The sequence below is a fragment of the Rana temporaria genome, chromosome 4 (assembly GCF_905171775.1).
Source record: "Rana temporaria chromosome 4, aRanTem1.1, whole genome shotgun sequence".
NCBI classification, from domain to species: domain Eukaryota; kingdom Metazoa; phylum Chordata; class Amphibia; order Anura; family Ranidae; genus Rana; species Rana temporaria.
This window is the reverse complement of record NC_053492.1, coordinates 62,997,947-63,022,966: the sequence shown is the minus strand read 5'-3', so window position 1 is coordinate 63,022,966 and position 25,020 is coordinate 62,997,947. Positions and strand designations below refer to the sequence as shown.

The following is a 25,020-nucleotide window of genomic DNA, read 5'->3' as shown; positions in this document are numbered from 1 at the left end:
TGTCCATCCCTTTATGACTACTGTGTACCCATCTTCTGATGTCTCCTTCCAGCAGGCTAATGTACCATGTCACAAAGCACAATCATCCCACCACTGGTTTCTTGAACATGACAATGAGGACTGTACTTCAATAACCTCCACAGTCACCAAATCTCAATGGCCTCCACAGTCACCAGATCCCAATGGCCTCCACAGTCACCAAATCTCAATGGCCTCCACAGTCACCAAATCTCAATGGCCCCCACAGTCACCAAATCTCAATGGCCCCCACAGTCACTAGATCTCAATGGCCTCCACAGTCACCAAATCTCAATGGCCTCCACAGTCACCAGATCTCAATGGCCTCCACAGTCACCAAATCTCAATGGCCTCCACAGTCACTAGATCTCAATGGCCTCCACAGTCACCAAATCTCAATGGCCTCCACAGTCACCAGATCTCAATGGCCTCTACAGTCACCAAATCTCAATGGCCTCCACAGTCACCAGATCTCAATGGCCACAACAGTCACCAAATCTCAATGGCCTCCACAGTCACCAAATCTCAATGGCCTCCACAGTCAGATCTCAATCCAATAGAGCACCTTTGGGATGTGGTGGAATGGTTGATTTGCATCATGGATGTGCAGCCGACAAATCTGCTGCAACTGTGTGATGTTATCATGTCAATATAAACCAAACTCTCTAAGGAAGGTTTCTGAAACCTTGTTGACTCTATGCCACGAAGAATTAAGGCAGCTCTGAATGCAAAAGTGGTCCAACCTGGTACTAGCAAGGTGTACCTGATAAAGTGGCCGGTGAGGGTATATTACCAAAGCACTTGGGGTTGCAAATAATTTATGCTAAGCTTTTGCCACATTTTAGATACTAAGGTATTGTTTTGTTGGTTATTTTGTTTACATTCACATTTATTAGTGCTGCTCTTATTATTTTGTTTTTTAATCAAAGTGGTTTGCATAGAGCGGCTCCAAAAAAGGGACAACACTGTTTTACTTTGTACCCTTGTACTCGATTTTCTTTGGCCGGCTGTTTTGCTTTAAACTGAGAAGCTCCATATCAGTTCATTAAATAAGCTGGCTGCACTTTCTGTCTGAAAGGACCGCAGTGCCTATAAACTGCTGCTTGCCCCGATAAGCCAGTATTAGATGAAAAGTTCAAATAGATTAGAAGCCATTTCAGTGAAAGATAGCAATCTAAGCAATGTTTTTATTGGTACACAGATGGCTGTGGGATGCCACTTGCTGGTCATTGTCAGCAAATATAAAATTGCATTATAATTAAAGTTTGCATATGTATTCTAAAACAACACAGTTTAAAATATAACACAAATCTAATTGAAAATCCAAGTATTTCACTGTAGATTTGTGTTATGTCAATGCCTATAGGTCCCTGCCTACAGAAGAATTTATGTCTTAATAAATACAGATCAGCTATCGGTTTTCTGCCCAGGAGATATAACTTAGCGGATTGTACTCAAGATGTAAATCTTCCTCCATAAGCACATCAGTGTAATTGGCTGGGGAATCAGCTTGTTCTCTATTATATACAATACTATTGATAAGGGTTTTCACTTGACTAATGTGGCTATGAATTATTTAATTCGCAGTGAGAAATGGCACTTCCCTTACATCTCGCTAATTAAAATTACTTTTTTTTTTTTTTTTTTTTTGTGTTTACTGAAATTGAAATTCAGCCTTAGGAATTACTAAAAATAAAGTTGATTTCAAACTATACATAACTGATGAAATGGGTTTGAGGGATATTTTTTAGCCTCATTAACTGGAAGATGGAAAAGTAATGAGAAGTGAATGTGTGTGATATATAAAGAATGCAAATGAGCACTGCCACTGTATAATGGGTATGGTAGTGAAGCTTACCCTCACTGCAATCCTGCGCCACTTCTGGAGCCCACTGAAATACTATACAAATACCAACCATCTGAAACCCCTTCTAATGGCAATATGTAGGCTATGTGATTGGCTGTTTGTGTTTCAAGTGCTGTATGGTGGGGGTGTGCATGTGTGCCCTATACCCCAAAGTATCAGGTTTTCCATAGGGCCCCCGAAGAAGATCAGAAGATGGGTGAAAATGGTAATTTTAATGTCAATACAATTTTTATTGAAACATTTTCAAGTAGCAAGTAACAAGGCTCAAGGCCTATAGCTGATGCAACAGCAAAATATATATTCAGTACGTAATATCGTTGAGCAATGTAGTCTCAAGTAAGGTGAACAAGATAAGTAGACCTGATGAGTCAAGAAAATCAAGGAATAATAATAAAATAAGAGAAATTAAAATACCATAAAACAGTAGAAAAAAAGGTGAAGGAGTAAAATAAACAAACACAACATTCCGTCATCCATTGATCACACCAATGGAGGCAATAGTCAATGCATCAAAAAATCAAAGAATTTTGTAATGCTCGTACCAGTCGAACCATAATTGCCACAAGGGGCGTGTTTTATGCAGGGAATTTTGCGTAGAGGCGAAAAAGCATTTCATATGTGGCATGGGTGTGAGTGGTTGTGATCACCTCTTGCAGGGGAGGAGGGTGTACTTGTTTCCAATGACGGGCAAGTACTAGTCTCGCACTCAGGAGGATGTGTGTAGCTATTATTCTTTTATCAGGGGGAACAGTCTCAATACCCAATGAAAGCAGCGCCATACCTGGCTCCATTGGCAGTGATAAGCCTAGGACGGTGAAAATAAATCGAAAGACATCTTTCCAGTAGGTGACCACTGAAGGGCAAGACCATAAAATATGGAACAAAATTCCCAGATTTCCACACATCCTCCAGCAGCAGTTTGAGGCCTGCGGGACAAATTTTGCTATTCTAGAGGGGGCCAGGTACCATCTCAATAACATTTTCTGGTTAGTTCCCACAAGTTCACACATTTAGTAGCCGCATATGTTGTGCTGAGAGCCTTTCGCCATTGCTCGGGGGAATATTCTTTTCCCCACTCCCTTTCCCATGTTAGTATTGCTGAAGATTTAGTAAAGACATCCTTATCATTAAGCAACATGTAAAACATAGAAATACCCCTGGTTTTGACCATAGGGCTGGTGTAGAACAGGGTAACCTGCCATGGCAAGGAGAGGGTCCTCATCGGGTGGGTTCGCAAAAAGTGACTGACTTGTAAGTAAGTATATACATCCTGAGCCGATAAGCCAAATTCTAACTGAAGAGCACGAAATGTTTTCAGGGCCGGGCCCACCATTAAATCTGTTACATCTCCTATCCCCTTGGCCACCCAACTATCCATATTTGTATTGGGGATTGCGCTGGCTAAACACTGGATCGGAAGAGGTACACTCGAACAAGCCTGGTGGTGAAAACTAAGGGAGGTAAGCACATCCCACCGCTGGAGCGACGCCAAAATCGTCGGGGAAAACTCGCCCCGTTGCAGATTAATGCTACGAGACATTAAGAGAAAAGTATATAAATCATGCCCCGGTATCTGATAGCTCTCTAGCTCCGACCACCTATTTCGCCCAGAAGTTGGAAACCATGTTTTGAGTTGGGCTAGCAGAGTTGCTATATAGTAGTCCCTCAGCACCACCAGGCCCACTCCCCCCCATACGTCTAGACTTGACTAGTTTAGAAAAGGCACAACGTGCTTTCCTACCTTGCCATAGATACCTGTTGAGAAGTGATTGTGCGTCATTGAAAAAAGATTTCGGCACTGGAATAGGGAGTGTTCTGAACATGTAGATCATTTGTGGCAGTACCTCCATTTTAAAGGCCGCCAACCTGCCCGACCAAGATAGTTCTGTTTTTGCCAGGTCATGAAGTTTGACTCTAAGCTTGTCTAGAAAGGGTGTGTAGTTAGCAGGGCCGGACTGGCCTACCGGGATAGCGGGAAAATTCCCGGTAGGCCGCCTGCTGTCTGTCAAAAAACAATCAACTTAGCTGCCTGTGTGGCCGGGCCACGGTGGCGGCCGCCATCGCGGCCGCACTTTTCAATTAGCCCTCTCCAGTGACTGTCATCATGTAATGTCCCTCACCTCACTCCTGTATGCCTGTATGTTTTTAAATGCACTTTCGCGGCTGTGCGGACTGTCTGGACTCTGGAGCGATCGTGTCTGAGGGAGGGGAGGAGCCGAGCAGGAGAAGAAACGAACGTCAGATGTTCTTCCTTCTTCCCGTGCGGCGCCAGCACCGCCCAGTGCAGAGTCACGTGACTCACGTGTCTGTCTTCAGCCGCACAGGAGAAGAAGATAACGCGCGGCCCGGCCACCCATGGAGCACAAGGTGAGGAAAAAAAAAATAGAAATCCTGTATATCTCTCGACTCTCTCTCTCTCACCATATAACGGTGCACCCCCCCGGACCCCCCCCTCCTCTCTCTCTGCCACCTACCTATATTTGCTGCCCCTGGAAAATGTAAATTGTCTAATAATCTCAGAGAGAGGGGGGGGGGGTTGACCATGGAATGGTGAGGGAGAGAGAGAGATTGTACAGTTTTCAATTTGCAGGGGCAGAAAAGGTAGGTGCGGGGGGGGGGGGGGGGTTTGACCATGCAATGGTGAGAGAGAGTATACCGTCCAGATTACAATTTGCAGGGGCAGCAGAGGTGAAAGAGAGGGGGGGGGTTGCATGGTGCACCCCCTTTCTCTGTCACCTATGCTGCCCCTGCAAATTGTAATCTGGACTGTATAATCTCTCTCTACCCAGTCCCCTGCTGTCACCCAGCCCTCTGTCACCCCGTCCCCTGTCACCCCGTCCCCTGTCACCCCGTCCCCTGTCACCCAGCCCTCTGTCACCCAGCCCTCTGCCACCCAGCCCCCTGTCACCCAGCCCTCTGTCACCCCGCCCTCTGTCACCCCGCCCTCTGTCACCCCGTCCTCTGTCACCCAGCCCCCTGTCACCCAGTCTTCTGTCACCCCGTCCTCTGTCACCCAACCCTCTGTCACCCAGTCCCCTGTCACCCCGTCCTCTGTCACCCCGTCCTCTGCCACCCAGCCCCCTGTCACCCAGCACTCTGTCACCCAGCCCCCTGTCACCCAGCCCCCTGTCACCCAGCCCTCTGTCACCCAGCCCCCTGTCACCCAGCCCCCTGTCACCCAGCCCTCTGTCACCCAGCCCTCTGTCACCCAGCCCTCTGTCACCCAGCCCTCTGTCACCCCGTCCTCTGTCACCCAGCCCCCTGTCACCCAGCCCCCTGTCACCCAGCCCCCTGTCACCCAGCCCTCGTTCACCCAGCCCTCTGTTACCCAGTCCCCTGCTGTCACCCAGTCCTCTTGTCACCCAGTCCCCTGCTGTCACCCAGTCCCCTGCTGTCACCCAGTCCTCTGTCACCCAGTCCCCTGCCACCCAGCCCTCTGCCACCCAGCCCTCTGTCACTCAGCCCTCTGTCACTCAGCCCCCTGTCACCCAGCCCCCTGTCACCCAGCCCTCTGTCACCCAGCCCCCCACCCAGTCCTCTGTCACTCAGTCCCCTGCTGTCACCCAGTCCTCTGTTACCCAGCCCTCTTGTCACCCAGTCCCCTGCTGTCACCCAGTCCCCTCCTGTCACCCAGTCCTCTGTCACCCAGTCCTCTGTCACCCAGTCCTCTGTCACCCAGCCTGCTGTCACCCAGTCCCCTGTCACCCAGTCCCCTGTCACCCAGCCCTCTGTCACCCAGTGCCCTGTCACCCAGTCCCCTGCTGTCACCCAGTCCTCTGTCACCCAGTCCCCTGTTACCCAGTACCCTGCTGTCAACTAGTCCTCTGTCACCCAGTCTCCTGCTGTCACCCAGTCCCCTGCTGTCACTCAGTCCTCTGTCACCCAGCCCCCTGCTGTAACCCAGTCCTCTGTCACCCAGCCCTCTGTCACCCAGTCCCCTGTTACCCAGTCCCCTGCTGTCACCCAGCCCTCTGTCACCCAGCCCCCTGCTGTCACCCAGTCCCCTGCTGTTACCCAGTCCCCTGCTGTTACCCAGTCCCCTGTCACCCAGTCCCCTGCTGTCACCCAGTCCCCTGCTGTCACCCAGCCTGCTGTCACCCAGTCCTCTGTCACCCAGTCCCCTGCTGTCACCAAGTCCTCTGTCGCCCAGTCCCCTTGCTGTCGCCCAGTCCTCTGCTGTCGGCCAGTCCCCCTGCTGTCGCCCAGTCCCCCTGCTGTCACCTAGTCCAAGTGACAAGTGAAACGCTGTGGGATGGGTGGCAAGTGACACACTAAATCTGGTGGCAGGGGACGGATGGCAAGTGACATGCTGAATCTGGTGACAAGTGGCAAGTGACATTTCCGAGTGTCTCCGATGCTCTCCGGCGCCCCCCACCACATGCGGTATTGCATTCAATTGAAGTCAATGCGGAACAAATTATTTTCGTTTCCATTAACTTCAATGGGGAAACTCACTTTGATATGTGAGCACTTTGGATTACGAGCATTCTCCTGGAACGGATTATGCTCGTAATCCGAGGTTCCACTGTGTAATATATATATATATATATATCTCCCTAGCCCTATGTGCTTTCATATCTGTCTTATCTTTATATAATACGCTCTTTAAATATTTCTTTAAAATGTATGGTTTTCTCTTTTATGAACAAAAAAATAATGACGTTATGATGTTGGGCTGGTATAATAATGCTATGGGGCTGGTATGAAATGTTTTCCAGGGCTGGTTTTTACTCCCAGTCCGGCCCTGGTAGTTAGCCCTGACCAGGTTAGCAGCTGTAGGTGTAAGGGTGATGCCTAGATATTTTATCCCCACTTTGTCCCAAGTATATGGGAAAGAGCTGGCCAGCTTTCTCTGTAGTCCGTTACTAATATTCAAGCCCAAAATATAGGATTTATGTTCGTTAACTTTGTAGTAGGACATTTGACCAAACACTTGCAAGGACTGATGTACCGAAGCCAGGGATTTTTCCACATCTGTTAGTATCAAAATTACGTCGTCAGCGAAGAGGCTGATCGTGTGTTGTATTAGGGGCTCTAAAACCAGAGATCTGTGGGTGATCGCAAATGTAACACGCCAGGGGCTCCATCACCAAATTGAAAATCAAAGGAGAAAGCGGACAGCCCTGGCGCGTGCCATTTGTGATTTGGAATGGCGTGGACAGAACTCCAGACGTGAACACCTGTGCCGTTGGACAGGTATACAACGCCATAATGGCCGAGAAAACTGATCCTGCAAAGCCAAAAGCAGCCAACACCATAGCCAAGTAACCCCAGTGCACTCTATCGAATGCCTTCTCTGCATCCAAAGCAAGGAGCAGAGAAGGCGTTTGTGTTCGGTTTACGCAGTGAATAATGTAAATTAAGCGCCTGGTGGCATCCGATGTCTGGCACCCCTTCGTGAATCCAGATTGATCAGAATTCACTAGGACCGGGAGAATTTCATTCAAACGAAGGGCAATGAGTTTAGCATACAACTTTAGATCTAGATTAAGGAGTGAAATGGGCCGGAAATGTTGTGGTTCAGATGGGTCTTTCCCCGGCTTGGGTAACGTAATAATCAACATTTTTAACATTTCTGAGGGGAAAGAAGCTGAGGCAACCGCACCATTAAATACCTTAACCAGGTGGGGAGACAGTATCTGCTTGAATGTTTTATAATATTCTCTTACAAACCCATCTGGGCCTGGGGATTTGTTAGATGGTAAGGAGTCTATGGCCAAATTAACTTCCTGAATGGTAAATGGGGAGTTTAGCTCCTGGAGTTGATCAGAGGTCAATCGGGGTAGGGACAATTTAGATAAAAAATCATCTATCAAAGCTGGCTTAGGTTGATAAGTGTGGGGGTCTTGCTCAAGATTGTAAAGGGATGCATAGTAGCTGCTGAAAGCATCTGCTATATCCTTAGGGTGATAGTGTTTAATTCTAGACGTGGGGTGTATAATGAAAGGGATCTTGGATTTATATCTATGTCCGCGGAGTCAACGTGCCAATATTTTACCTGCCTTGTTGCCATTAGCGTAAAATTGAGCTTTAAGCCGCCTAGACGACTTCTCGAAGTCATCCAGAAGGCACATCCTAAGGTCACATCGTAGCCTCGTTAGTTTGCTAGACACCAGGGGAGAAGGAGCCTGTTTATTCTGGGTTTCTAAAACATCAATTTCAGTGGTTAAGTCGTTGATGCGTTTTTGCCTCCGCCTCTTTACCCCTGCCCCAATCTTAATAAAAATTCCCCTCATGAAAGCCTTATGTGCATTCCATAGAACAGAACAATCATCCACTGAGTTTACATTAACCTCAAAAAATTCCCATAAATGATCCTCCAAGGAGGTCTTCGAGTCCGGCATTTGTAGGAGTGCAGGGTTAGCTCTCCACACTGGGCCCACCGAAAGAGCATCGGATATTGAGAGAGATACGGACGCGTGGTCCGACCAAGTGATAGCATTAATGGCCGTTTTAGTAGTCTTGTATAGAAGGCCAAAGTCAACCAAAAATAAGTCTATCCTCGAGTAGGACCTATGTGGGGATGAAAAAAAGGTAAAGTCTCTCTCGTCGGCATGGTGACATCTCCACGCATCAAATAAGTTATGTTGGCATATTGTTTGCTGAAGTGATGGGCCCACACGAGAAGGAGTAAAAGTAGAGTCTATAGTTCTCTCAGGAACTAGGTTGAAGTCTTCACAGAGTAACAGGGCACCTTTCCTGATGCGCTCAACTCTTTTCATGAGCCTGTTAATGAAGCGTATTTGATGGCGGTTGGGAGAGTATACGTTTACCAGTGTGTGCGTAACGGAGTTGATGTCACAAATTATGATAAGATATCTGCCATTACCATCTTGGATTTCCTCATGAAGCTGAAAGGAGACTGAGTCCCGTATAGCCGTGAGGACACCCTGCTTCTTAAGTTCGGCACTTGCCATGAAAACATGAAGAAAATTCTTGTGGGAGCATTGAGGTTGAGCCGAGACACGGAAATGCGTTTCCTGAGCGCACAGAATATCACCTCCGTGTTGCAAGGCCTCGGCCCACAGCGGGGTGATTTAGGCCCTTAGTATTAATAGAGAGAAACGTCACTCCCATAATGTCTGAGTAGTGTTATTGAGTTGAAGACTCCACATCGGAGTCAGGTGGCGTGGAAAATGAACAAACTCCCCCATTGTGAGTAGGGAGCAGCATAAGCAGTTGCAGGTGTACAGGGCAAGTGTATTCATAGTACTCACGATTAGGAGAACATTCATGCAACCTTTTGGAATCCTCGGTGTCAATGATACTCCATTGTGGACCAGAGTCGAATCCAAGCCATAGTCAGTGAGATAGTTGTTCAGCAGATGAAATCTCAGGTGATTCGTAACGAATGGCCAGCCGGCCTTCTGGATGTGCTTCGAAGGACGGGAAAAAACAAGGCAAGAAAATAAATAAAATAAGCAGAAAAATGAAAATAAAAAACAAAACTGCAGTTCCGGCATGAGAGCTGCAGCAGACATTCAAACTTCAGAACCGACAAATTGGTCAAAAGAGAACAACAGTTTCTCAGAGTGCAGCAGGAAGCTGCTCAGGCACAATTAGGGGGGAGAGTTTGTGATGAAGAAAGCCAAGCCCCCCCCACGGGACTTAATACTGTATTTATGCATGCCAGGCTTAGGCGTGTTTTTTAGAATTTTTGGTAGTGACCATCTTCCACTCCTGGTCCACTGGTCTTGGTTTTTTCACAATGTCAGCTGTGTCTGCAGCATCAGGGAGAATGTTCCATTCCCTAAGTAAGGTCAGGCCACCGTCCAGCGAGGTCACCACATGGTTTCTGCCCTCCTTAGTGATGGTGATGCTGGTTGGAAAACCCCACCTATAGGTTATCTGATGGTTCCTCAGTGCCTTAGTTATAGTAGCCAGGTTTCTCCGCTTTTTCAAGGTATACTGAGAAAGGTCAGCGTAGAATAGCAAGTGCTGGTAATTGGATGGTATACGGTCTTTGGTGCGCATGACTGCCATTAACTGTTCCTTAACGTGGAAGAAGTGCAGTCTCAAGATAACATCCCTGGGTATATTGTCAGGGAGATAGGATGGTTTCGGGAGGCGGTGGATTCTGTTGATCGTGACATCGATCGCAGTGAGGTCAGGAAGTAGTTCTGAGAACATAGTGGCGGCGTAGGCCTTGAGTTCTCCTTGCTGCACTGATTCAGGGATACCTCTAATTTTTAAGTTATTTCTCCTACTCCTGTCCTCTAAATCTGCCAGCTTAGCTTTAACGCCCTCCATCTCATCCTCTCCCTGTTCCTGGGCATCTACAAGATCATTGATTGTAGTGGCATATTCGCCCATCTTGGATTCGATATGTTCTACCCTCGTTTCCACTGCTTGTATGTCTGTGTGGAATTTGTTCATGCAGGACATCATGTCTGCCTGAATGGTGCTTCTGAGGGAGAGCAGCATGTCCTTTAACACCGTATCCAAAACAGGCTGATTTGTGGTGGGGAATTTTTCAATTCTAGCAGGGAGTTCACTTGTGTCATCCCCTGAGTCTGCATCAGGCCCTGGTACTGGGCTGCACTGTGGTTCCTCCATTCTGAATCTAGCCTTTGCTGGGCTAGCTGTTTGTGGAGTGTCAGGACATGACTGCGGGCTGCCTTGGGACCCACTGTGCCTGCTTTGTGAGGTAGAGGAGAGAGGAGGAGAGCGAGCGGGGCGCGCTGGCATGTAGGACAAGCCGGCGCCATCTTACCTACCTCCATGCTGGCTGAACGGGAAGAATTCCGTCAGCTTGTGCGGTTTCCTGTCCTCCTTTCTCTTCCTCGTCATGGTCGGAGGGTTCCCCAGGGAGATAGGCACTGGTCCCGGGTGTTGAAGTTCGCCTGGTCAGCTGCTATGTGCCGCTATGTGTCCCGCTGGTACGGAGCTCCGCTCTCAAGCTGCCATCTCTGACCGCGGCTAGCCACGCCCCCCCTTTTGGTAACCGAAAATGGTAATTTTGATAAATGGTATGCTTTACATAACACACCATTGTACTAGAAAATATATGATAGAAAATGTATAATAGGTAAGTGTAAGGTCTGTATAGATAGCTGTATAGGCACTATATTACCAAAAGTATTAGGACACCTGCCTTTAGGCCCCGTACAGACGACCGAACATGTCTGCTGAAACTGGTAACTTTCAGCATACATGTTCGGTCGTGTGTAGGCCCGAGCGGGCAGGATTCCAGCAAACATTTGCCCGCCGGGCCTTTTCCCAGCGGGCAAATATTTCCGGGTTTGTTTTAAAACAGCACGCTGGAATCCTGTCCCCTCGGACATGTTCGGTCGTCTGTACAGACCTAGTGTACATGTCCGAGCGCCCGCAATCCCTCGCATGCGTCGAATGACTTCGACGCATGCGTGGAAGCATTTAACTGGCAGGACCGCCCACGTCGCCGCGTCATCGTCGCGGCGACGGCGCGGACACGCCCCGCGTATTGTTTACGCGCGGATTTCTGTATGATGGTGAGTACAGTCACCATACAGAAATCCCCGGGCATACATGTACGGTGAAAACGGTCCGGCGGACCGGTTTAATCGTACATGTATGCTCGTCTGTACGCGGCATTACACGCACATGAACTTTAATGGCATCCCAGTCTTATGCCACGTACACACGATCGGTTCATCCAATGAAACTGGACCGATGGATTTTTTCATCAGATATCCGATGAAGCTGCCTTTCATCAGTCTTGCCTACACAGTCAGAACGCGGTGACGTAAAACACTACGACGTGCTAAGAAAAATGAAGTTCAATGCTTCCGAGCATGCGTCGACTTGATTCTGAGCATGCGTTGATTTTTAACCGATGGATTTCCCCACAGACGATCGTTTTTTTCTATCGTTTTTTTTACCATCAGATAATTTTAAAACAGGTTCTAAGTTTTTTCATCGATGGGAAAAAAAAACGATGGGGCCCACACACTATCGGTTCGTCTAATGAAAACGGTCCATTTTGATCAGACGAACTGATCGCGTGTACGCGGCATAAGTCAATATTGAGTTGGCCCACCCTTAACAGCTTCAACTCTACTAGAAAGGCTGTCCACAAGGTTTAGGAGAGTGTCTATGGGAACGTTAGACCATTCTTCCAGAAGTGCATTTGTAAGGTCAGGCACTGATGTGGACAAGAAGGCCTGGCTCGCAGTCTCCGCTCCAATTCATCCCAAAGGTGTTCTGTCATGTTGAGGTCAGGACTCTCTGCAGGACAGTCAAGATCCTCCACTGGACATTGCTTTGTGCACTGGTGCACTATCATGTTGGAACATGAAGGGCACATCCTCAAACTGTTCCCACAAAGTTGGGAAACTGTCCTAAATGTCTTGTTATGCTGACGCCTTAAGAGTTCCTTTCACTGGAAGCCCAACCCCTGAAAAGCAACCTCACACCATAATTCCCCCTCCACCAAATCGATTTGGACCAGTGCACAAAGCAAGGTCCATAAAGACATGGATGAGCGAGTTTACGGTGGAGGAACTTGACTGGCCTGCAGAGAGTTCTGACCTCAACCTGATAGAACACCTTTGGGATAAATTAAAGAGGAGACTGCGAGCCAGGCCTTCTCATCTAGATCAGTGCCTGACCTTACAAATGTGCTTCTTAAAGAATGGTCAAACAATCCCATGGACATACTCCTAAACTTTGTGGACAGCCTTCCTAGAAGACCTTTTAGAACTGCAAAGGGTGGGTCAACTCAATTTTGAACCCTATGAACTAAGAAACGGATGCCATTAAAATTCATGTATGTGTGTGTGTAAAGGCATAGGGGCCCGATACCTTTGGTAATATAGTGTATCTGTAATAATGTAAAATGCATGTTTTTACATTGCTGTAACTGTTGGAGTTTCTGAGCGTGCATAATAAATGTTATGCAGGATGAGTGTCTGTCTCAGATTCTGAGGCTATCTATACTAGGACATTTTTAATTAAGTAAGCCGCTTATTAACAAACTTCAATAAATTATTCATTTCACAGAGGAAGCATCTAAGTAATGTAAAGATGTTATCTTTTTAATCAAAGCCCTTTGTTCTTTTTTCCCAATAGAGACGTGCAACTTTCAATGGGCTCTGTAAACTGGATGGGCAGCAGCAATGTTTTTATTCATTTCAAAGGGAATGTGCAGTGGTTGTGTACGGTACATATCTTCTTTCTTTATTGTTTTTCAGGACTAAAAAATAAAACAGGGAAAATTTGTGTTTTGTTTTGCATATTAATATTTTTTGGCCACCTGATTCATATGATTTCTGTTCACGTTAGCCTGTAGTTTACAGAGCTCTGTAGCTCAAGCTGGTATTTTTTCACACTCAAATGACAAGAACCCTCTCCCCATACAAACAATGGCAGTCAGACACATGGCCCTATCCCCACAGCATCCATATATGTAAGCCTTTTAACACCCTCATTCACCACTATCACCTTGGCAGGCATACTTTATATCTCTATATGAAAACAGGACATGGCAAGTAAATGTGGTAGAGATCTGAGTATTCTCCTATCCCAAAGTTGTCTCAATTTGAGCAAAAATTATTATATCAAATGTTATTTTTTTATCAAGAATAGGGGGTAAAAATCTTGCATGTGTCATCTAAAGTTCCTCCAAACCTTAACGAAAAGAAAAAATGAAAAAGTGAATTAACAATCTATAGCCTCCTCACCTTCCCTGATCCCTGCTGTACTCCATGGGTGAGGAATTGTCAGTGGCTGTGCAGCTGATGCAAAAAATAAAAGGTCTGGGGACTTGAAATACACTCTGTTCTCCCCCTTTTTTCTGGTGGGCTTCTAGGATGGATCAGAGCAATTCTGATAGGTCAGTGCCGGCACAAAGTATCTTTGTTGATCTACTCATCCTTATTCACCACTCTGACTATATCCAACTTTCAAAATGTAGCCTTTAATGCTTGTAACTCTTTTTCCAATGCCTATTTTTCTGGACCATTTGGACGGATATGTAATAACTGTCCAATTGGGATATACTGTATCATCGCCAGGGTATGATGGCTAGTCACATGGTGGAGCATATCTCCTGTGTCAGTTTTCAAAATGTGGGGTTACTTATCCCTGTACCTTACTTTTTATTTTTAAATCCTACTTATCCCTTTCCATTGTTTCAATGTATGCATTAAGTAAATATTACATAAATTTAGAATGATTTTTTTTTTTAAATCGATCAACACATCATCTATTACCAAAAGGAAATCGTTTGATTTATTAAAATTCAGACACAGCAGAGGGCTGAAATGTCTACCACTTTTTATTTACTTTCTTGTTTTTTATATAGTTTTTTTTGGTAGAATAAGCACCCATTAAGTATAAGTGTGTCTAGATATGAATCTATTAGTTATAGTATATTGTATTTCCTGTATGAACTGATTTGTATTACTTTATATGCATGCAGCTATATATAAATATATGCCCCCCCCACCCACCTTATATTTTTTTGTAAAGAGTTGGGAAGGGTTAGAACTCCTGTATCCCCACTGAGGTGATTCTCTCTCACTGTCTTGGTGACCATTGTTTCTAGGACTATAAGCAATGGAAAGTCCAATATTTTGAAAAGAAATGAAAGGGAAATCATCCAATAGGAACACCTTCCTGATAGCAACTATGAGGGGATTTTCTTCAATTTGGAGAGATTTTCTCCCACTTCCTGTTGTGTCTGAACCACCCGACAGTGGTTTCAACCATTCCTTACTCTAACTAAAATAAAAAAAAGGTTCTGACTGTTGAAATATTTTAAAAGAGAAGTATGACCAAAGCTTTTTTTGCTCATGTGTCTCTTCTGGATTTACACTTGTGCTCTCCTGTGACCCAGATTCATCTGTCTGTGGGATAAAGTCTACTGTCAGCTGACATCTCATAGCTCCTGCAGGTTCTGGAAAGATACCGACATTTTTGTTGGGATCCATCCAGTTGCCTGATCGACAATTGGATCTTACCTTCAGCATGTGGCGAGCCGAGGCCAGCTCTGTCAGCCTGTTCTCCAGCCCAGTGCTCCAGTGAGTGCTGTTGGAGCAGAGCAGAGAGAAGTGACTGACAGTCACTGCTGTCCCAGAACACTGAGAACTGAGTGATCAACAGTCATGTAATTGCTCAATTCATAGTCTTAGAGCCAACGTGGGACAGCTGCAGCATCACACTGATGCTGCAGCATGTTTGTTTTTTTCCCAGCCCATGCTTCTCTTTTAATCTTAATCCTTGCAGCGGCTGTCCTAATTCCCCTACAATCTGCTTTGGATTAGACAGGTGACCTCACACACTGTGTGCATTGCTGTAGGGGCAGGAAAGTCACATGACACGTAGAGGAAGCCTGGTCCCAGAAAGTCACTTGACATGTTCAGGAAGCCAGGTCCCAGTTTCTGGGAAGTGCAATGGATCGCCAACCTAATTGAGAGGTTTAAGTGGAGAGACCTCAGAGCTGCTTGTCTTAGCCACTAACGTACCTTTTCCAGTCACCATAGCAACCAGGATTTATTCAACCCTGCCCTGTACTACCTAATTATGGCTAACAAAAAGGCTTTCATTGCACACAGTTGTTAATTATTGCTTGTCTGTTACAACCAGAGAAGCTTGAGTGGACAGGTTTGCAAGGAAAAAAAATCATTTCGTTTTGGCAGACTGTTAACATAATTGACTTAATTAAAATTAATGAGCACTTTCTAATGAACACACTTTTCTGTTTTTTTTTACCAATAAAAATGTTTCTTTGTGTAAGGCTAGACAAAGTTTATCAGGGTTTATTCAGGTCGCTATCAGCCTGATTGATTGATTCCTTTGGCAAAGTTCTGGAAATGAATGACACGTTGTCAGCTCTCAGAGAATAAAATCTTCTGAAGTTTGCATAGATTCCGCGTGAATCTGATTCTATTACAGTATCTCATCCTCATCAATTATTTATGGTGTTTGACTCGATTCCCCTTCGACCGAGGGTGCATATTGAAGTCCAAGCATGGTGGGTAGCTTGCCTGCTCATTTTAAGCAGATTCAAGTTTAATTTTGCCTAGAATTCTTTCTATAAAATATTTCCTTGTTAAACATTTATGGATTATATTAGGTGATATAAAATATCTTAATGGATTGCTACAGTGCCTTGAAAAAGTATGCATACCCTTTGACATTTTCCACATTTTGTCATGTTACAACCAAAAACTTAAATGTATTTTATTGGGATTGTATGTGATAGACCAACACAAAGTGGCACATAATTGTGAAGTGGAATAAAATGATAAATGGTTTTCCATTTTTTTTTACAAATAAATACCGGTATGTGAAAAGTGTGATGTGCATTTGTATTCAGCCCCCCTGAATCAATACTTTGTAGACCACCTTTCACTGCAATTACAGCTGCAAGTCTTTATGGAGATGTCTCCACCAGCTTTGTAGATCTAGAGCAGTGGTTTTCAACCTTCTAGTGCCGCGACCCCTTGATAACATTTCCCAAGTTGTGGGGACCCCTAACAGTAAAATTATTTTCATAGCGTGGGTTGAAAGCACCCAAGGCAAGACAAGTAATTTGTGCCCCTAACCCATGGACATTTAGCGCTCCCTGAGTGCCTTCCACTTGTACAGTATTAAAACCCCTTAGGGTACATTTTAGGATGTACCACTCTTTCTCTTTGTTCTCCTTTCTTCCCTTTCATGTCTCTATACCCTAATTCCTTGTTTTTTTTCCCCCATCCCCCCCTTTAACTGTCTTTCTTGCTCTCTTTTTTTTCTTTTCTCTCCCTTTTTCTTTGTTCCTTCCTCTCTTATCTCCCTTCCTAGGAGAACAGTGCGGGCTTCAGGAACAGCCCAGGATTTGGTGACCCCTGGCAAATCATCATTTAACCCCCAAGTTGAGAACCACTGATCTAGAGAGTGAAATTTTGCCCATTCTTCTTTGCAAAATAGCTCAAGCTCTGTCAGATTGGATGAAGCATCTGTGAAGAGCAATTTTCAAGTCTTGCCACAGAATCTCAATTGGATTTAGGTCTGGACTTTGACTGGGCCATTCTAACACATGAATATGCTTTGACCTAAACCATTCCATTGTAGCTCTGGCTGTATGTTTAGGGTCGTTGTCTTCCTGGAAGGTGAACCTCTGCCCCAGTCTCAAGTCTTTGCAGACTTTTTTCTAAGATTTCCCTGTATTTGGCTCCATCCATCTTCCCATCAACTCTGACCAGCTTCACTGTCCCTGCTGAAGAAAAGAATCCCAACAACATGATGCTGCCACCTCCATGTTTCACGGTGGGGATGGTGTGTTCAGGGTGATGCACAGTGTTAGTTTTTTACCACACAAAGCAATTCGATATTTTTTTATGTATTTGCATTTTAAGGGGAATTTTTTATTTATTTTTCCAAGTTTGATCAGTAATGTATTGTTTTACATGGGAAAAAAGTGCAGCGCTAATACTTATTAGATCCGTGAAGATGCTGCCAAATTCACATCACATAAAAAATTGAAAATGAAATCAAACAAGAAATATGTGAAAATGAGATTCATACAGCATGGATGTAATGCTGTTGAAAGTCCATACATATGTTTCCAAATTGGAAAATGGAAACGCCAACCAGGTGTGATTAACAATATGAATAGTTCATAGGTGTGTTTCCCAGTAGATGGATGGAACACTTCACATGTAAATACCGGCATTACATGTGAAGTGTTCCATCCATCTACTGGGAAGTTTTACCCCCTTCATGACCAGGCCATTTTTTACGATACTGCACTGAGTTAATTTAACTGACAAGTGTGTGGTCGTGCAATAATGTACACAAATAAAATGTATGTCCTTCCCCCCCCCCCACAAATAGAGCTGTCTTTTGGTGGTATTTGATCACCTCTGCAGTTTTTCTTTTTTTGCACTATAAACAAAAAGAGCCTGTCAATTTTGAAAAAACAATATTTTTTTTACTTTCTGCTATAAAACATATCCATTAAAAAAATGGGGAAGTTGGCAAGAGGTTAAAATAGAGACATGTAACAAGAGATGAAACTGTTAAATAGAGCTTATACAGGGTGATCTACTGAAATGAATGGGCTAAGTAGTAAAATAAGGGCATGTCCTGGTTAACTAATATTGGTTCCCTATGCACCCAATAAACATTCTCATGTTAGCTGCAGCTCTCTCATCATAGATCACTGTCTGTCAGGAACGGAGATAAGATAGCTAGTATGTTACTTATGTTAATGTTTACACTGAATGATCATTGCAATTGGCTGTCACAGTGATGTATCATGAGGAAGACTTCTGAATGGCTCCCAGTCTTAGGTTTGAGATGTTATCTTTCTACAGACACCAGGTCTCACAGGGCTGTGCACGGGGAGGGAGCATGGGAGATAAGAAACTGCAGGAGAAAGGACGTACAGGAGACACCTTGTGGAGGAGATTTTATTGATGTGTTTGTAACATGCCTAAGGTAGGCAAATGGATATACCAGTAGCTTAAATCCCAATGTGCATAGTTGGCAATGAGGAGTGCACCGAGGTAAATCCAAATTTTAGATCGCACACCTCAAATCTGGACATTATGAGACCAACGGAGAGCAGGGATGAACCAAAAATACCTGATTTTGATTTAATGCAGGTTCAACTAACATTACTGAAGTTCAGGACTGAATCTGAACCCCAGTGAAGTCAATGAGAGACAAATGTAAGAAACAGTAATGGGCCTTTTCTAAGGGCTGGGCACTGCCCTGGGGAATATTTACCCAAGCAAAACAAAACAAAAAAAGAAAAGAAAACTGTGTAGCACTGCTCCGGCAGGAACTGCTTAGGTATTGGTACCTGGGTCTCCCACTGATTATCCTGCAGCCAGTAACACGTATTCTCACACAGCCAGGTGCACGCACTCTTCCGCTCTTTGCCTCCAATGAAAAGTCTAGGGGATTTGTTTTTTATGTTTTATTTGGAGAAGAAGCAGAAGAGACTCAGTGGACTTAACGGGGTTGTAAAGGTTCGTTTTTTATTTTCTAAATAGGTTCCTTTAAGCTAGTGCATTGTTGGTTCACTTACCTTTTCCTTCCATTTCCCTTCTAAATGTCTTTTTTCTTTGTCTGAATTTCTCACTTCCTGTTCCTCCTCAGTAAGCTTGACCCCATCATCAGAGCCGTTCTGGCTGGGGGTTAGTCAGCCAGAACAGCTTACTGAGGAGGAACAGGGAGTGAGAAATTCAGACAAAGAAAAAAAAACATTTAGAAGGGAAATCGAAGGAAAAGGTAAGTGAACCAACAATGCACAATTTAGAAAATAAAAAACGAACCTTTACAACCCCTTTAAGTCTTCAAGACACCAGCCAGTGTCCCCTTTAGCTCACACACCCAGTTTGCTGACTTTGAGGACCAGATGGGGATTTCAGCAACAGACTCAGTCTCAGGGATCCCTTCAGGGGTCTGTACTCACAAAATGTCCAGGGACAGCTGGTAGCCTCCTTCCAACTTCCAAGCGACACTCTATACCAAGACCAGATCCCTAGACGTCCTCCCTCAGTCAGCGTACACAGGAACTCTGGGTTGTAGCTTTCAGGCTTTAGGCCCTCGGGTCTGGTACCTGAGGCTGCATGGTAGCCTTTCCTGGGAAGAGGCAGCCACCTGCTCCCCACCTCAACCTCTCTCCTTAACCTCCCTGGCGGTATGATTCTGTCTGGAATTACGTACCAAAAGCGGTACAATTATTTTGCAAGGAAATTTGGCGTTTTATACTGTAGGCCTGCAATTCTTAGGAATAACTCATTTAAATCTGACCAAACAAGAGTCTTGTAGGCATCCCGGGTATGATTTTTTTTTAAAAACTAAATTATAAATTATAATATAATAAATAATTATAAATAATTATAACACATAATAATATATTTATAATAAAAATTATTTAATAATGTAATCAACTCAAAATCAATGGAATTTGCTCAGTTGCATAATTGTCGCTGTCATTACTTTTATTTTTTTATGACGAATTTCCGCACAAATCACTATCGCACAATTCTGCAAGTGATTATAATTTATTATCGCTGTTTTCTAGCTGCTCTAAAACCATTTTTGACATAAAGAGACGCTTTTGGTTGCTATGGACAATCTACAGTTTGCAGTCAGAAAGAACTGTTTTTATTATATAAAAGAACATGTAGGGCACTGGGCAGACCACTAGGGACAAGGGGGGTGTGTATTTTTTACATACAGTACTGTACTCTATAAGATTACAGTATACTGTATGTAATGTGTTTGTTTACTTTTTTGAATTTGGCACCGTTCTTCGCCACCGTGCGTCGTAACGTCGCAGGGAACGGAGATCGATGGCACACGGGGACACTGTGAATCGAGCGAGGTCCCGCTCGCTCACACAGCGGGGATGCATCGCAGGATCCAGGGACAAGGTAAGTAACTTTGTCTGTGGATGCTGCGAGCAGGTAAGCCGCGCCACTGCACGCTCTCCACATCTACCCCGAGCGTGACTCGGGGATACCGATCCTAGCATGGAAAAACCACCCGCTAGGGGGGTTAAAGGTGGGCTGTAACTGGAACCACAAGCCCATGTGCTCCTCCAATATAGATACAGTCACCCAGCATGCAATGGGGCACATCCCCTTCTAATTGGCCAGGGCTGTATCTGCATCCATGATTTCACCTGCTAGGTTTCCTCCCACTGTCCAATATGCCTCCTTGCTATTGGATCAGTATGACACATTAAGACAGCATGAGCCGCACCAATGCACACTGAGCAGACCTACCAATCAATCAATTACTGCTCTCTGTTAAGCAGACAGCACCTAAATTTGCCTGTCTACTTCTCCGTTAAGCAAAAAAGCCAAAAACTATATACACTTCCTAGCACCTACGTTAGGAGGGTGCTACACCTGTTTAAAAATCAATTTGGCAACATTTTATTACTGATTAAAGTGAAATATTATAAGTATAGAATTCCTTTCAATGACATGCCTGGGGGATGGCTGGAACCTGTCTGTAAAGTGCTGCATCTGTACATATATATAACCTACTACACCAAAACTGACATTTACAAAGAAAAAAAACTGCTGTTTAACCACTTGCCAACCACCTTCTGTAGCTTTACTGCCACAGGGTGGCTCGGCTGTGTAGAATCACATAGATATATATGATTTGCATTTCCGGGTAGGGGGACATGAATTACTGGAACCATGTCCTGTGGTCTTATGAGACCAAGATTATCTTATTTGGTCCAGATGGTATCAAGCGTGTGGGGCAGAAACCAGGTGAGGAGTACAAAGACAAGTGTGTCTTGCTTACAGTAAAGCATGGTGGTGGGAGTGTCATGGTATGGGGCTGCATGAGTGCTGCCGGCACTGTGGAGTTACAGTTTATTGAGGGAACCATGAATGTCAACATGTAGTGTGACATACTAAACCTGGGCATGATCCCCTCCCTTAGGAGACTGGGCCGCAGGGCCGTATTCCAACATGATAACGTCCCCAAACACACCTTCAAGATAACCACTGCCTTGCTAAAGAAGCTGGCCAAGCATGTCTCCAGACCTAAACCCTATTGAGCATCTGTGGAGCATCCTCAGATGGCAGGTGGAGGAGCACAAGGTCTCTAATATCCACCAGCTCCGTGATGTTGTCATGGAGGAGTGGAAGAGGACTCCAGTGGCAACCTGTAAAGCTCTGGTGAACATCATGCCCACGAGGGTTAAGGCAGTGCTGAAAATTAATGGTGGCCACACAAAATATTGTCATTTTGGACCCAATTTGGACATTTTCACTTAGGGGTGTACTCACTTTTGTTGCCATTGGCTTAGACATTTATGGCTGTGTGTTGAGTTATTTTGAGGGGACAGCAAATTTACACTGTTATACAAGCTGTACACTCACTACTTTACATTGTAGCAAAGTGTCATTTCTTTAGTGTTGTCACATGAAAAGATAGAATAAAATATTTACAAAAATGTGAGGGGTGTACTCACTTTTGTGAGATACTGTATATCATACTGCATTCTATATTATGTAAAATACATAGAAACCAAAAAGGAAGGAGACCTCCCCTTGACCAATGATACACAATTTAGGCAAACCAGGTATTTTTGTTTAAATTCTGAGATTTGTAAGAAACTGGTGAGTAAATGAAGCAGTCTACATTGACTAAAAACTATTATGTCCTGTTTGGGTGAACTGACCAAATTTTAACATAAAAAAACACTGCTACGTTTAAGTGAAGTGAAATATGTCCTAGATTATAAAAACTTTTCTTTTGCTTTGTCTTTCAGGTCATGGAACAAAAGGAGTTTTTGAGCTTCTTTCTGGATGGAGGAGAACTAGAGAAAGTTTGCCTTTCAAAGACAGGGTAGCAGATGCCTACTCAGATGTAATGGTGTCGTATACAATGACCAGTTCTCTGTACATCATCACTTTTGGAATGGGCGCTAGTCCTTTTACAAACATTGAGGCAGTAAAGATATTTTGCCAGAACATGTGCATTACTATTGTCCTAAACTATTTCTATGTTTTCTCCTTCTATGGCTCGTGCCTAGTCTTTGCTGGCCAACTGGAGCAAAATCGATATCACAGTATCTTCTGTTGTAAAATTCCTTCCGAGGAGTATTTGGACAGACAACCAATATGGTTTCAAACAATGATGAGCGATGGGCATCAGCATTCGACCCACCATGAGCCAGACCCTTATGAGAACCATTTCATTTACCATTTTATAAAAGATCACTATAATGAGTGGATCACAAATACATATGTCAAACCCTTTGTGGTCATATTATACCTCATCTATGCATCATTCTCATTCATGGGCTGCCTCCAAATTAGTGGTGGATCAAACATTATAAACCTTCTAGCAAGTGACTCTCCCAGTGTTTCTTATGCTTTTATACAACAAAAGTACTTTAGCAACTATAGCCCTGTGATTGGATTCTATATCTATGAACCTCTTGAATACTGGAATGCAACTGTTCAAGAAGACTTGAAAACCATAACTCATGGATTCAATACGGAATCTTGGATGGAGCAATTCTACCACTTTTTAAAGGTTGGCAATATTTCGGCATCAAACAAAACTGAGTTTATCAACGTTCTCCAAAATGTGTTCTTAAAGAAACCAGAATTTCAGCACTTCAGAAATGACATAATTATTTCTAGGTCAGGCGATGAATTGAATATCATTGCATCCCGGATGTATCTGGTAGCTAGGACTAGTGAAAACACACAACGGGAAGTGGTTGAGCTCCTTGAAAAGCTGAGGCCACTCTCGTTGATACAAAGCATCAAGTTTATTGTCTTCAACCCCACATTTGTTTTTATGGATCATTATGGCTTGGCAGTGACAATGCCAGTCGCTATTTCTGGATTTAGCATCTTGCTGGTGTTAATTTTAACCTTCTTCTTAGTCATTCAACCTTTGGGAAACTTCTGGCTGATAATTACTGTCACTTCTATTGAATTGGGGGTATTGGGTTTAATGACATTATGGAATGTTGATATGGATTGCGTATCCATCATGTGCCTTACTTACGCTTTGAACTTTGCCATAGATCACTGTTCCCCTCTGCTTTATACATTTGTCTTAGCCACTGAGCACACAAGAACTCTATGCATACAAGATTCACTCAAGGAGCATGGCACAGCTATTACCCAGAATGTCATATCGTTTCTTGTTGGGCTGGTACCCCTTCTGTTTGTGCCTTCAAACTTGACCTCCACACTGTTCAAATGCTTGCTGCTGACTGGCAGTTGCACGATACTGCACTGCTTCGTCATTTTGCCTGTTTTCTTAACCTTCTTCCCTCCTTCTAAAAAACGCCACAAGAAAAAGAGAAGAGCCAAACGGAAAGAGAGAGAAGAGATTGAGTGCATTGAAATTCAGGAAAATGCAGATCACGTGACTTCTATTTGAGAAAACAGTGGTCATTACTTAAAGTATTTGGACAATTGCAGGGATCGTAGGCAAAAATCAACTGCTTGTGCTGGCCAAAGTTGTACGAAGGGGTATTTTTGAAACATCAAGGTGCAAGATTTTTATACTTTTGTAACAAAAATGTATTCAATTCAATTTTCTATTACCTCATTTTCATAATGAGTCTGTTTGGTGGAAACATGGGCATAAATAGGAATTTCCCTGGTTTGCAACTGTCTTGATCCTTTAAAGTTTCAAGAGCAGGAGATTTGACTTGTTAAATGTGTATATTTTTATACATGTTAAACAAGCATGTTTTGGTGTGTCAGATTAATCCCCTATATTTTATCCCATGCTTTGAAAGGACTGAAGTTAAGATCTAATCCAAAAAATTATATATATATATTTTAGATTTGGATAGAGAAGGTTTAGGAACTCTCTAATTTTTGTATTGCTGTCTGTGTCTTTGCTGTGGAGATTTTTTCCACTCTTCTTGTCTTGGTGGCCATTAGGAGAGCAGGTAACGGGGTTATGCAAATGTTATGTTTTTCACAATTTCAGTGACAGGAAATACAGTAAATTGTAATCGATACGTATATATATATATATATATATATATATATATATATATATATATATATATATATATATATATATATATATAGATAGCAATAAAAAACTGATAGGGTTTTTAAACTCTCCTAATTCTATTGAAAACTTAAACAAAGTTATGGCTTTGTTGAACTTCAAGGAAACTACAGATGGCCTGGTATTTGGAAATGCTACAGCTGATTCAAGCATTTTTTGTGATAATCAGTCAGTATAAACAGTCAGGCCCCGTACACACGACCGAGTTTCTCGGCAGAATTCAGCCAGAAACTCGATGGGAGCCGTATTCTGCCGAGGAAACCGGTCGTGTGTACACTTTTGGCCGAGGAAACCGACGAGGAACTCGTCGAGCCAAATAGAGAACATGTTCTCTATTTCCTCGTTAGTCAATGGGGAAACTTGGCTCGCCGAGGTCCTCGGCGGCTTCACAAGGAACTCGACGAGCAAAACGATGTGTTTTGCCCGTCGAGTTTCTCGGGCCTCACAAGCAATTACTAACACATGCATGAGCATGAGAAGTACTTTCTGTCATTTGCAAATATTTCCTAATGTGTAATGGTCATTTTACCTTACACATAGATAAGGGCTCTTACACTTAGATACTGCATATCAAAGTACTTTTAGCAATTGTGCTAAAATCCTGACATCAGATCCTGTAATTATCTATTCCTTAT

General features: G+C 43.9%; 1 protein-coding gene across 1 annotated transcript in view; it reads left to right on the top strand.

Annotated features, from left to right (window-relative positions):
- The window catches only part of PTCHD4 (patched domain containing 4), a 44,479-nt gene extending 20,157 nt beyond the window's left edge, over positions 1-24,322 (top strand). The window contains exon 3 of the mRNA XM_040347673.1: positions 22,104-24,322. Coding sequence (XP_040203607.1) covers positions 22,104-23,737 — 1,634 coding nt within the window. The 3' untranslated portion in view covers positions 23,738-24,322. The remainder of the gene's footprint in view (positions 1-22,103) is intronic.
- Positions 24,323-25,020: the final 698 nt, after the last annotated feature.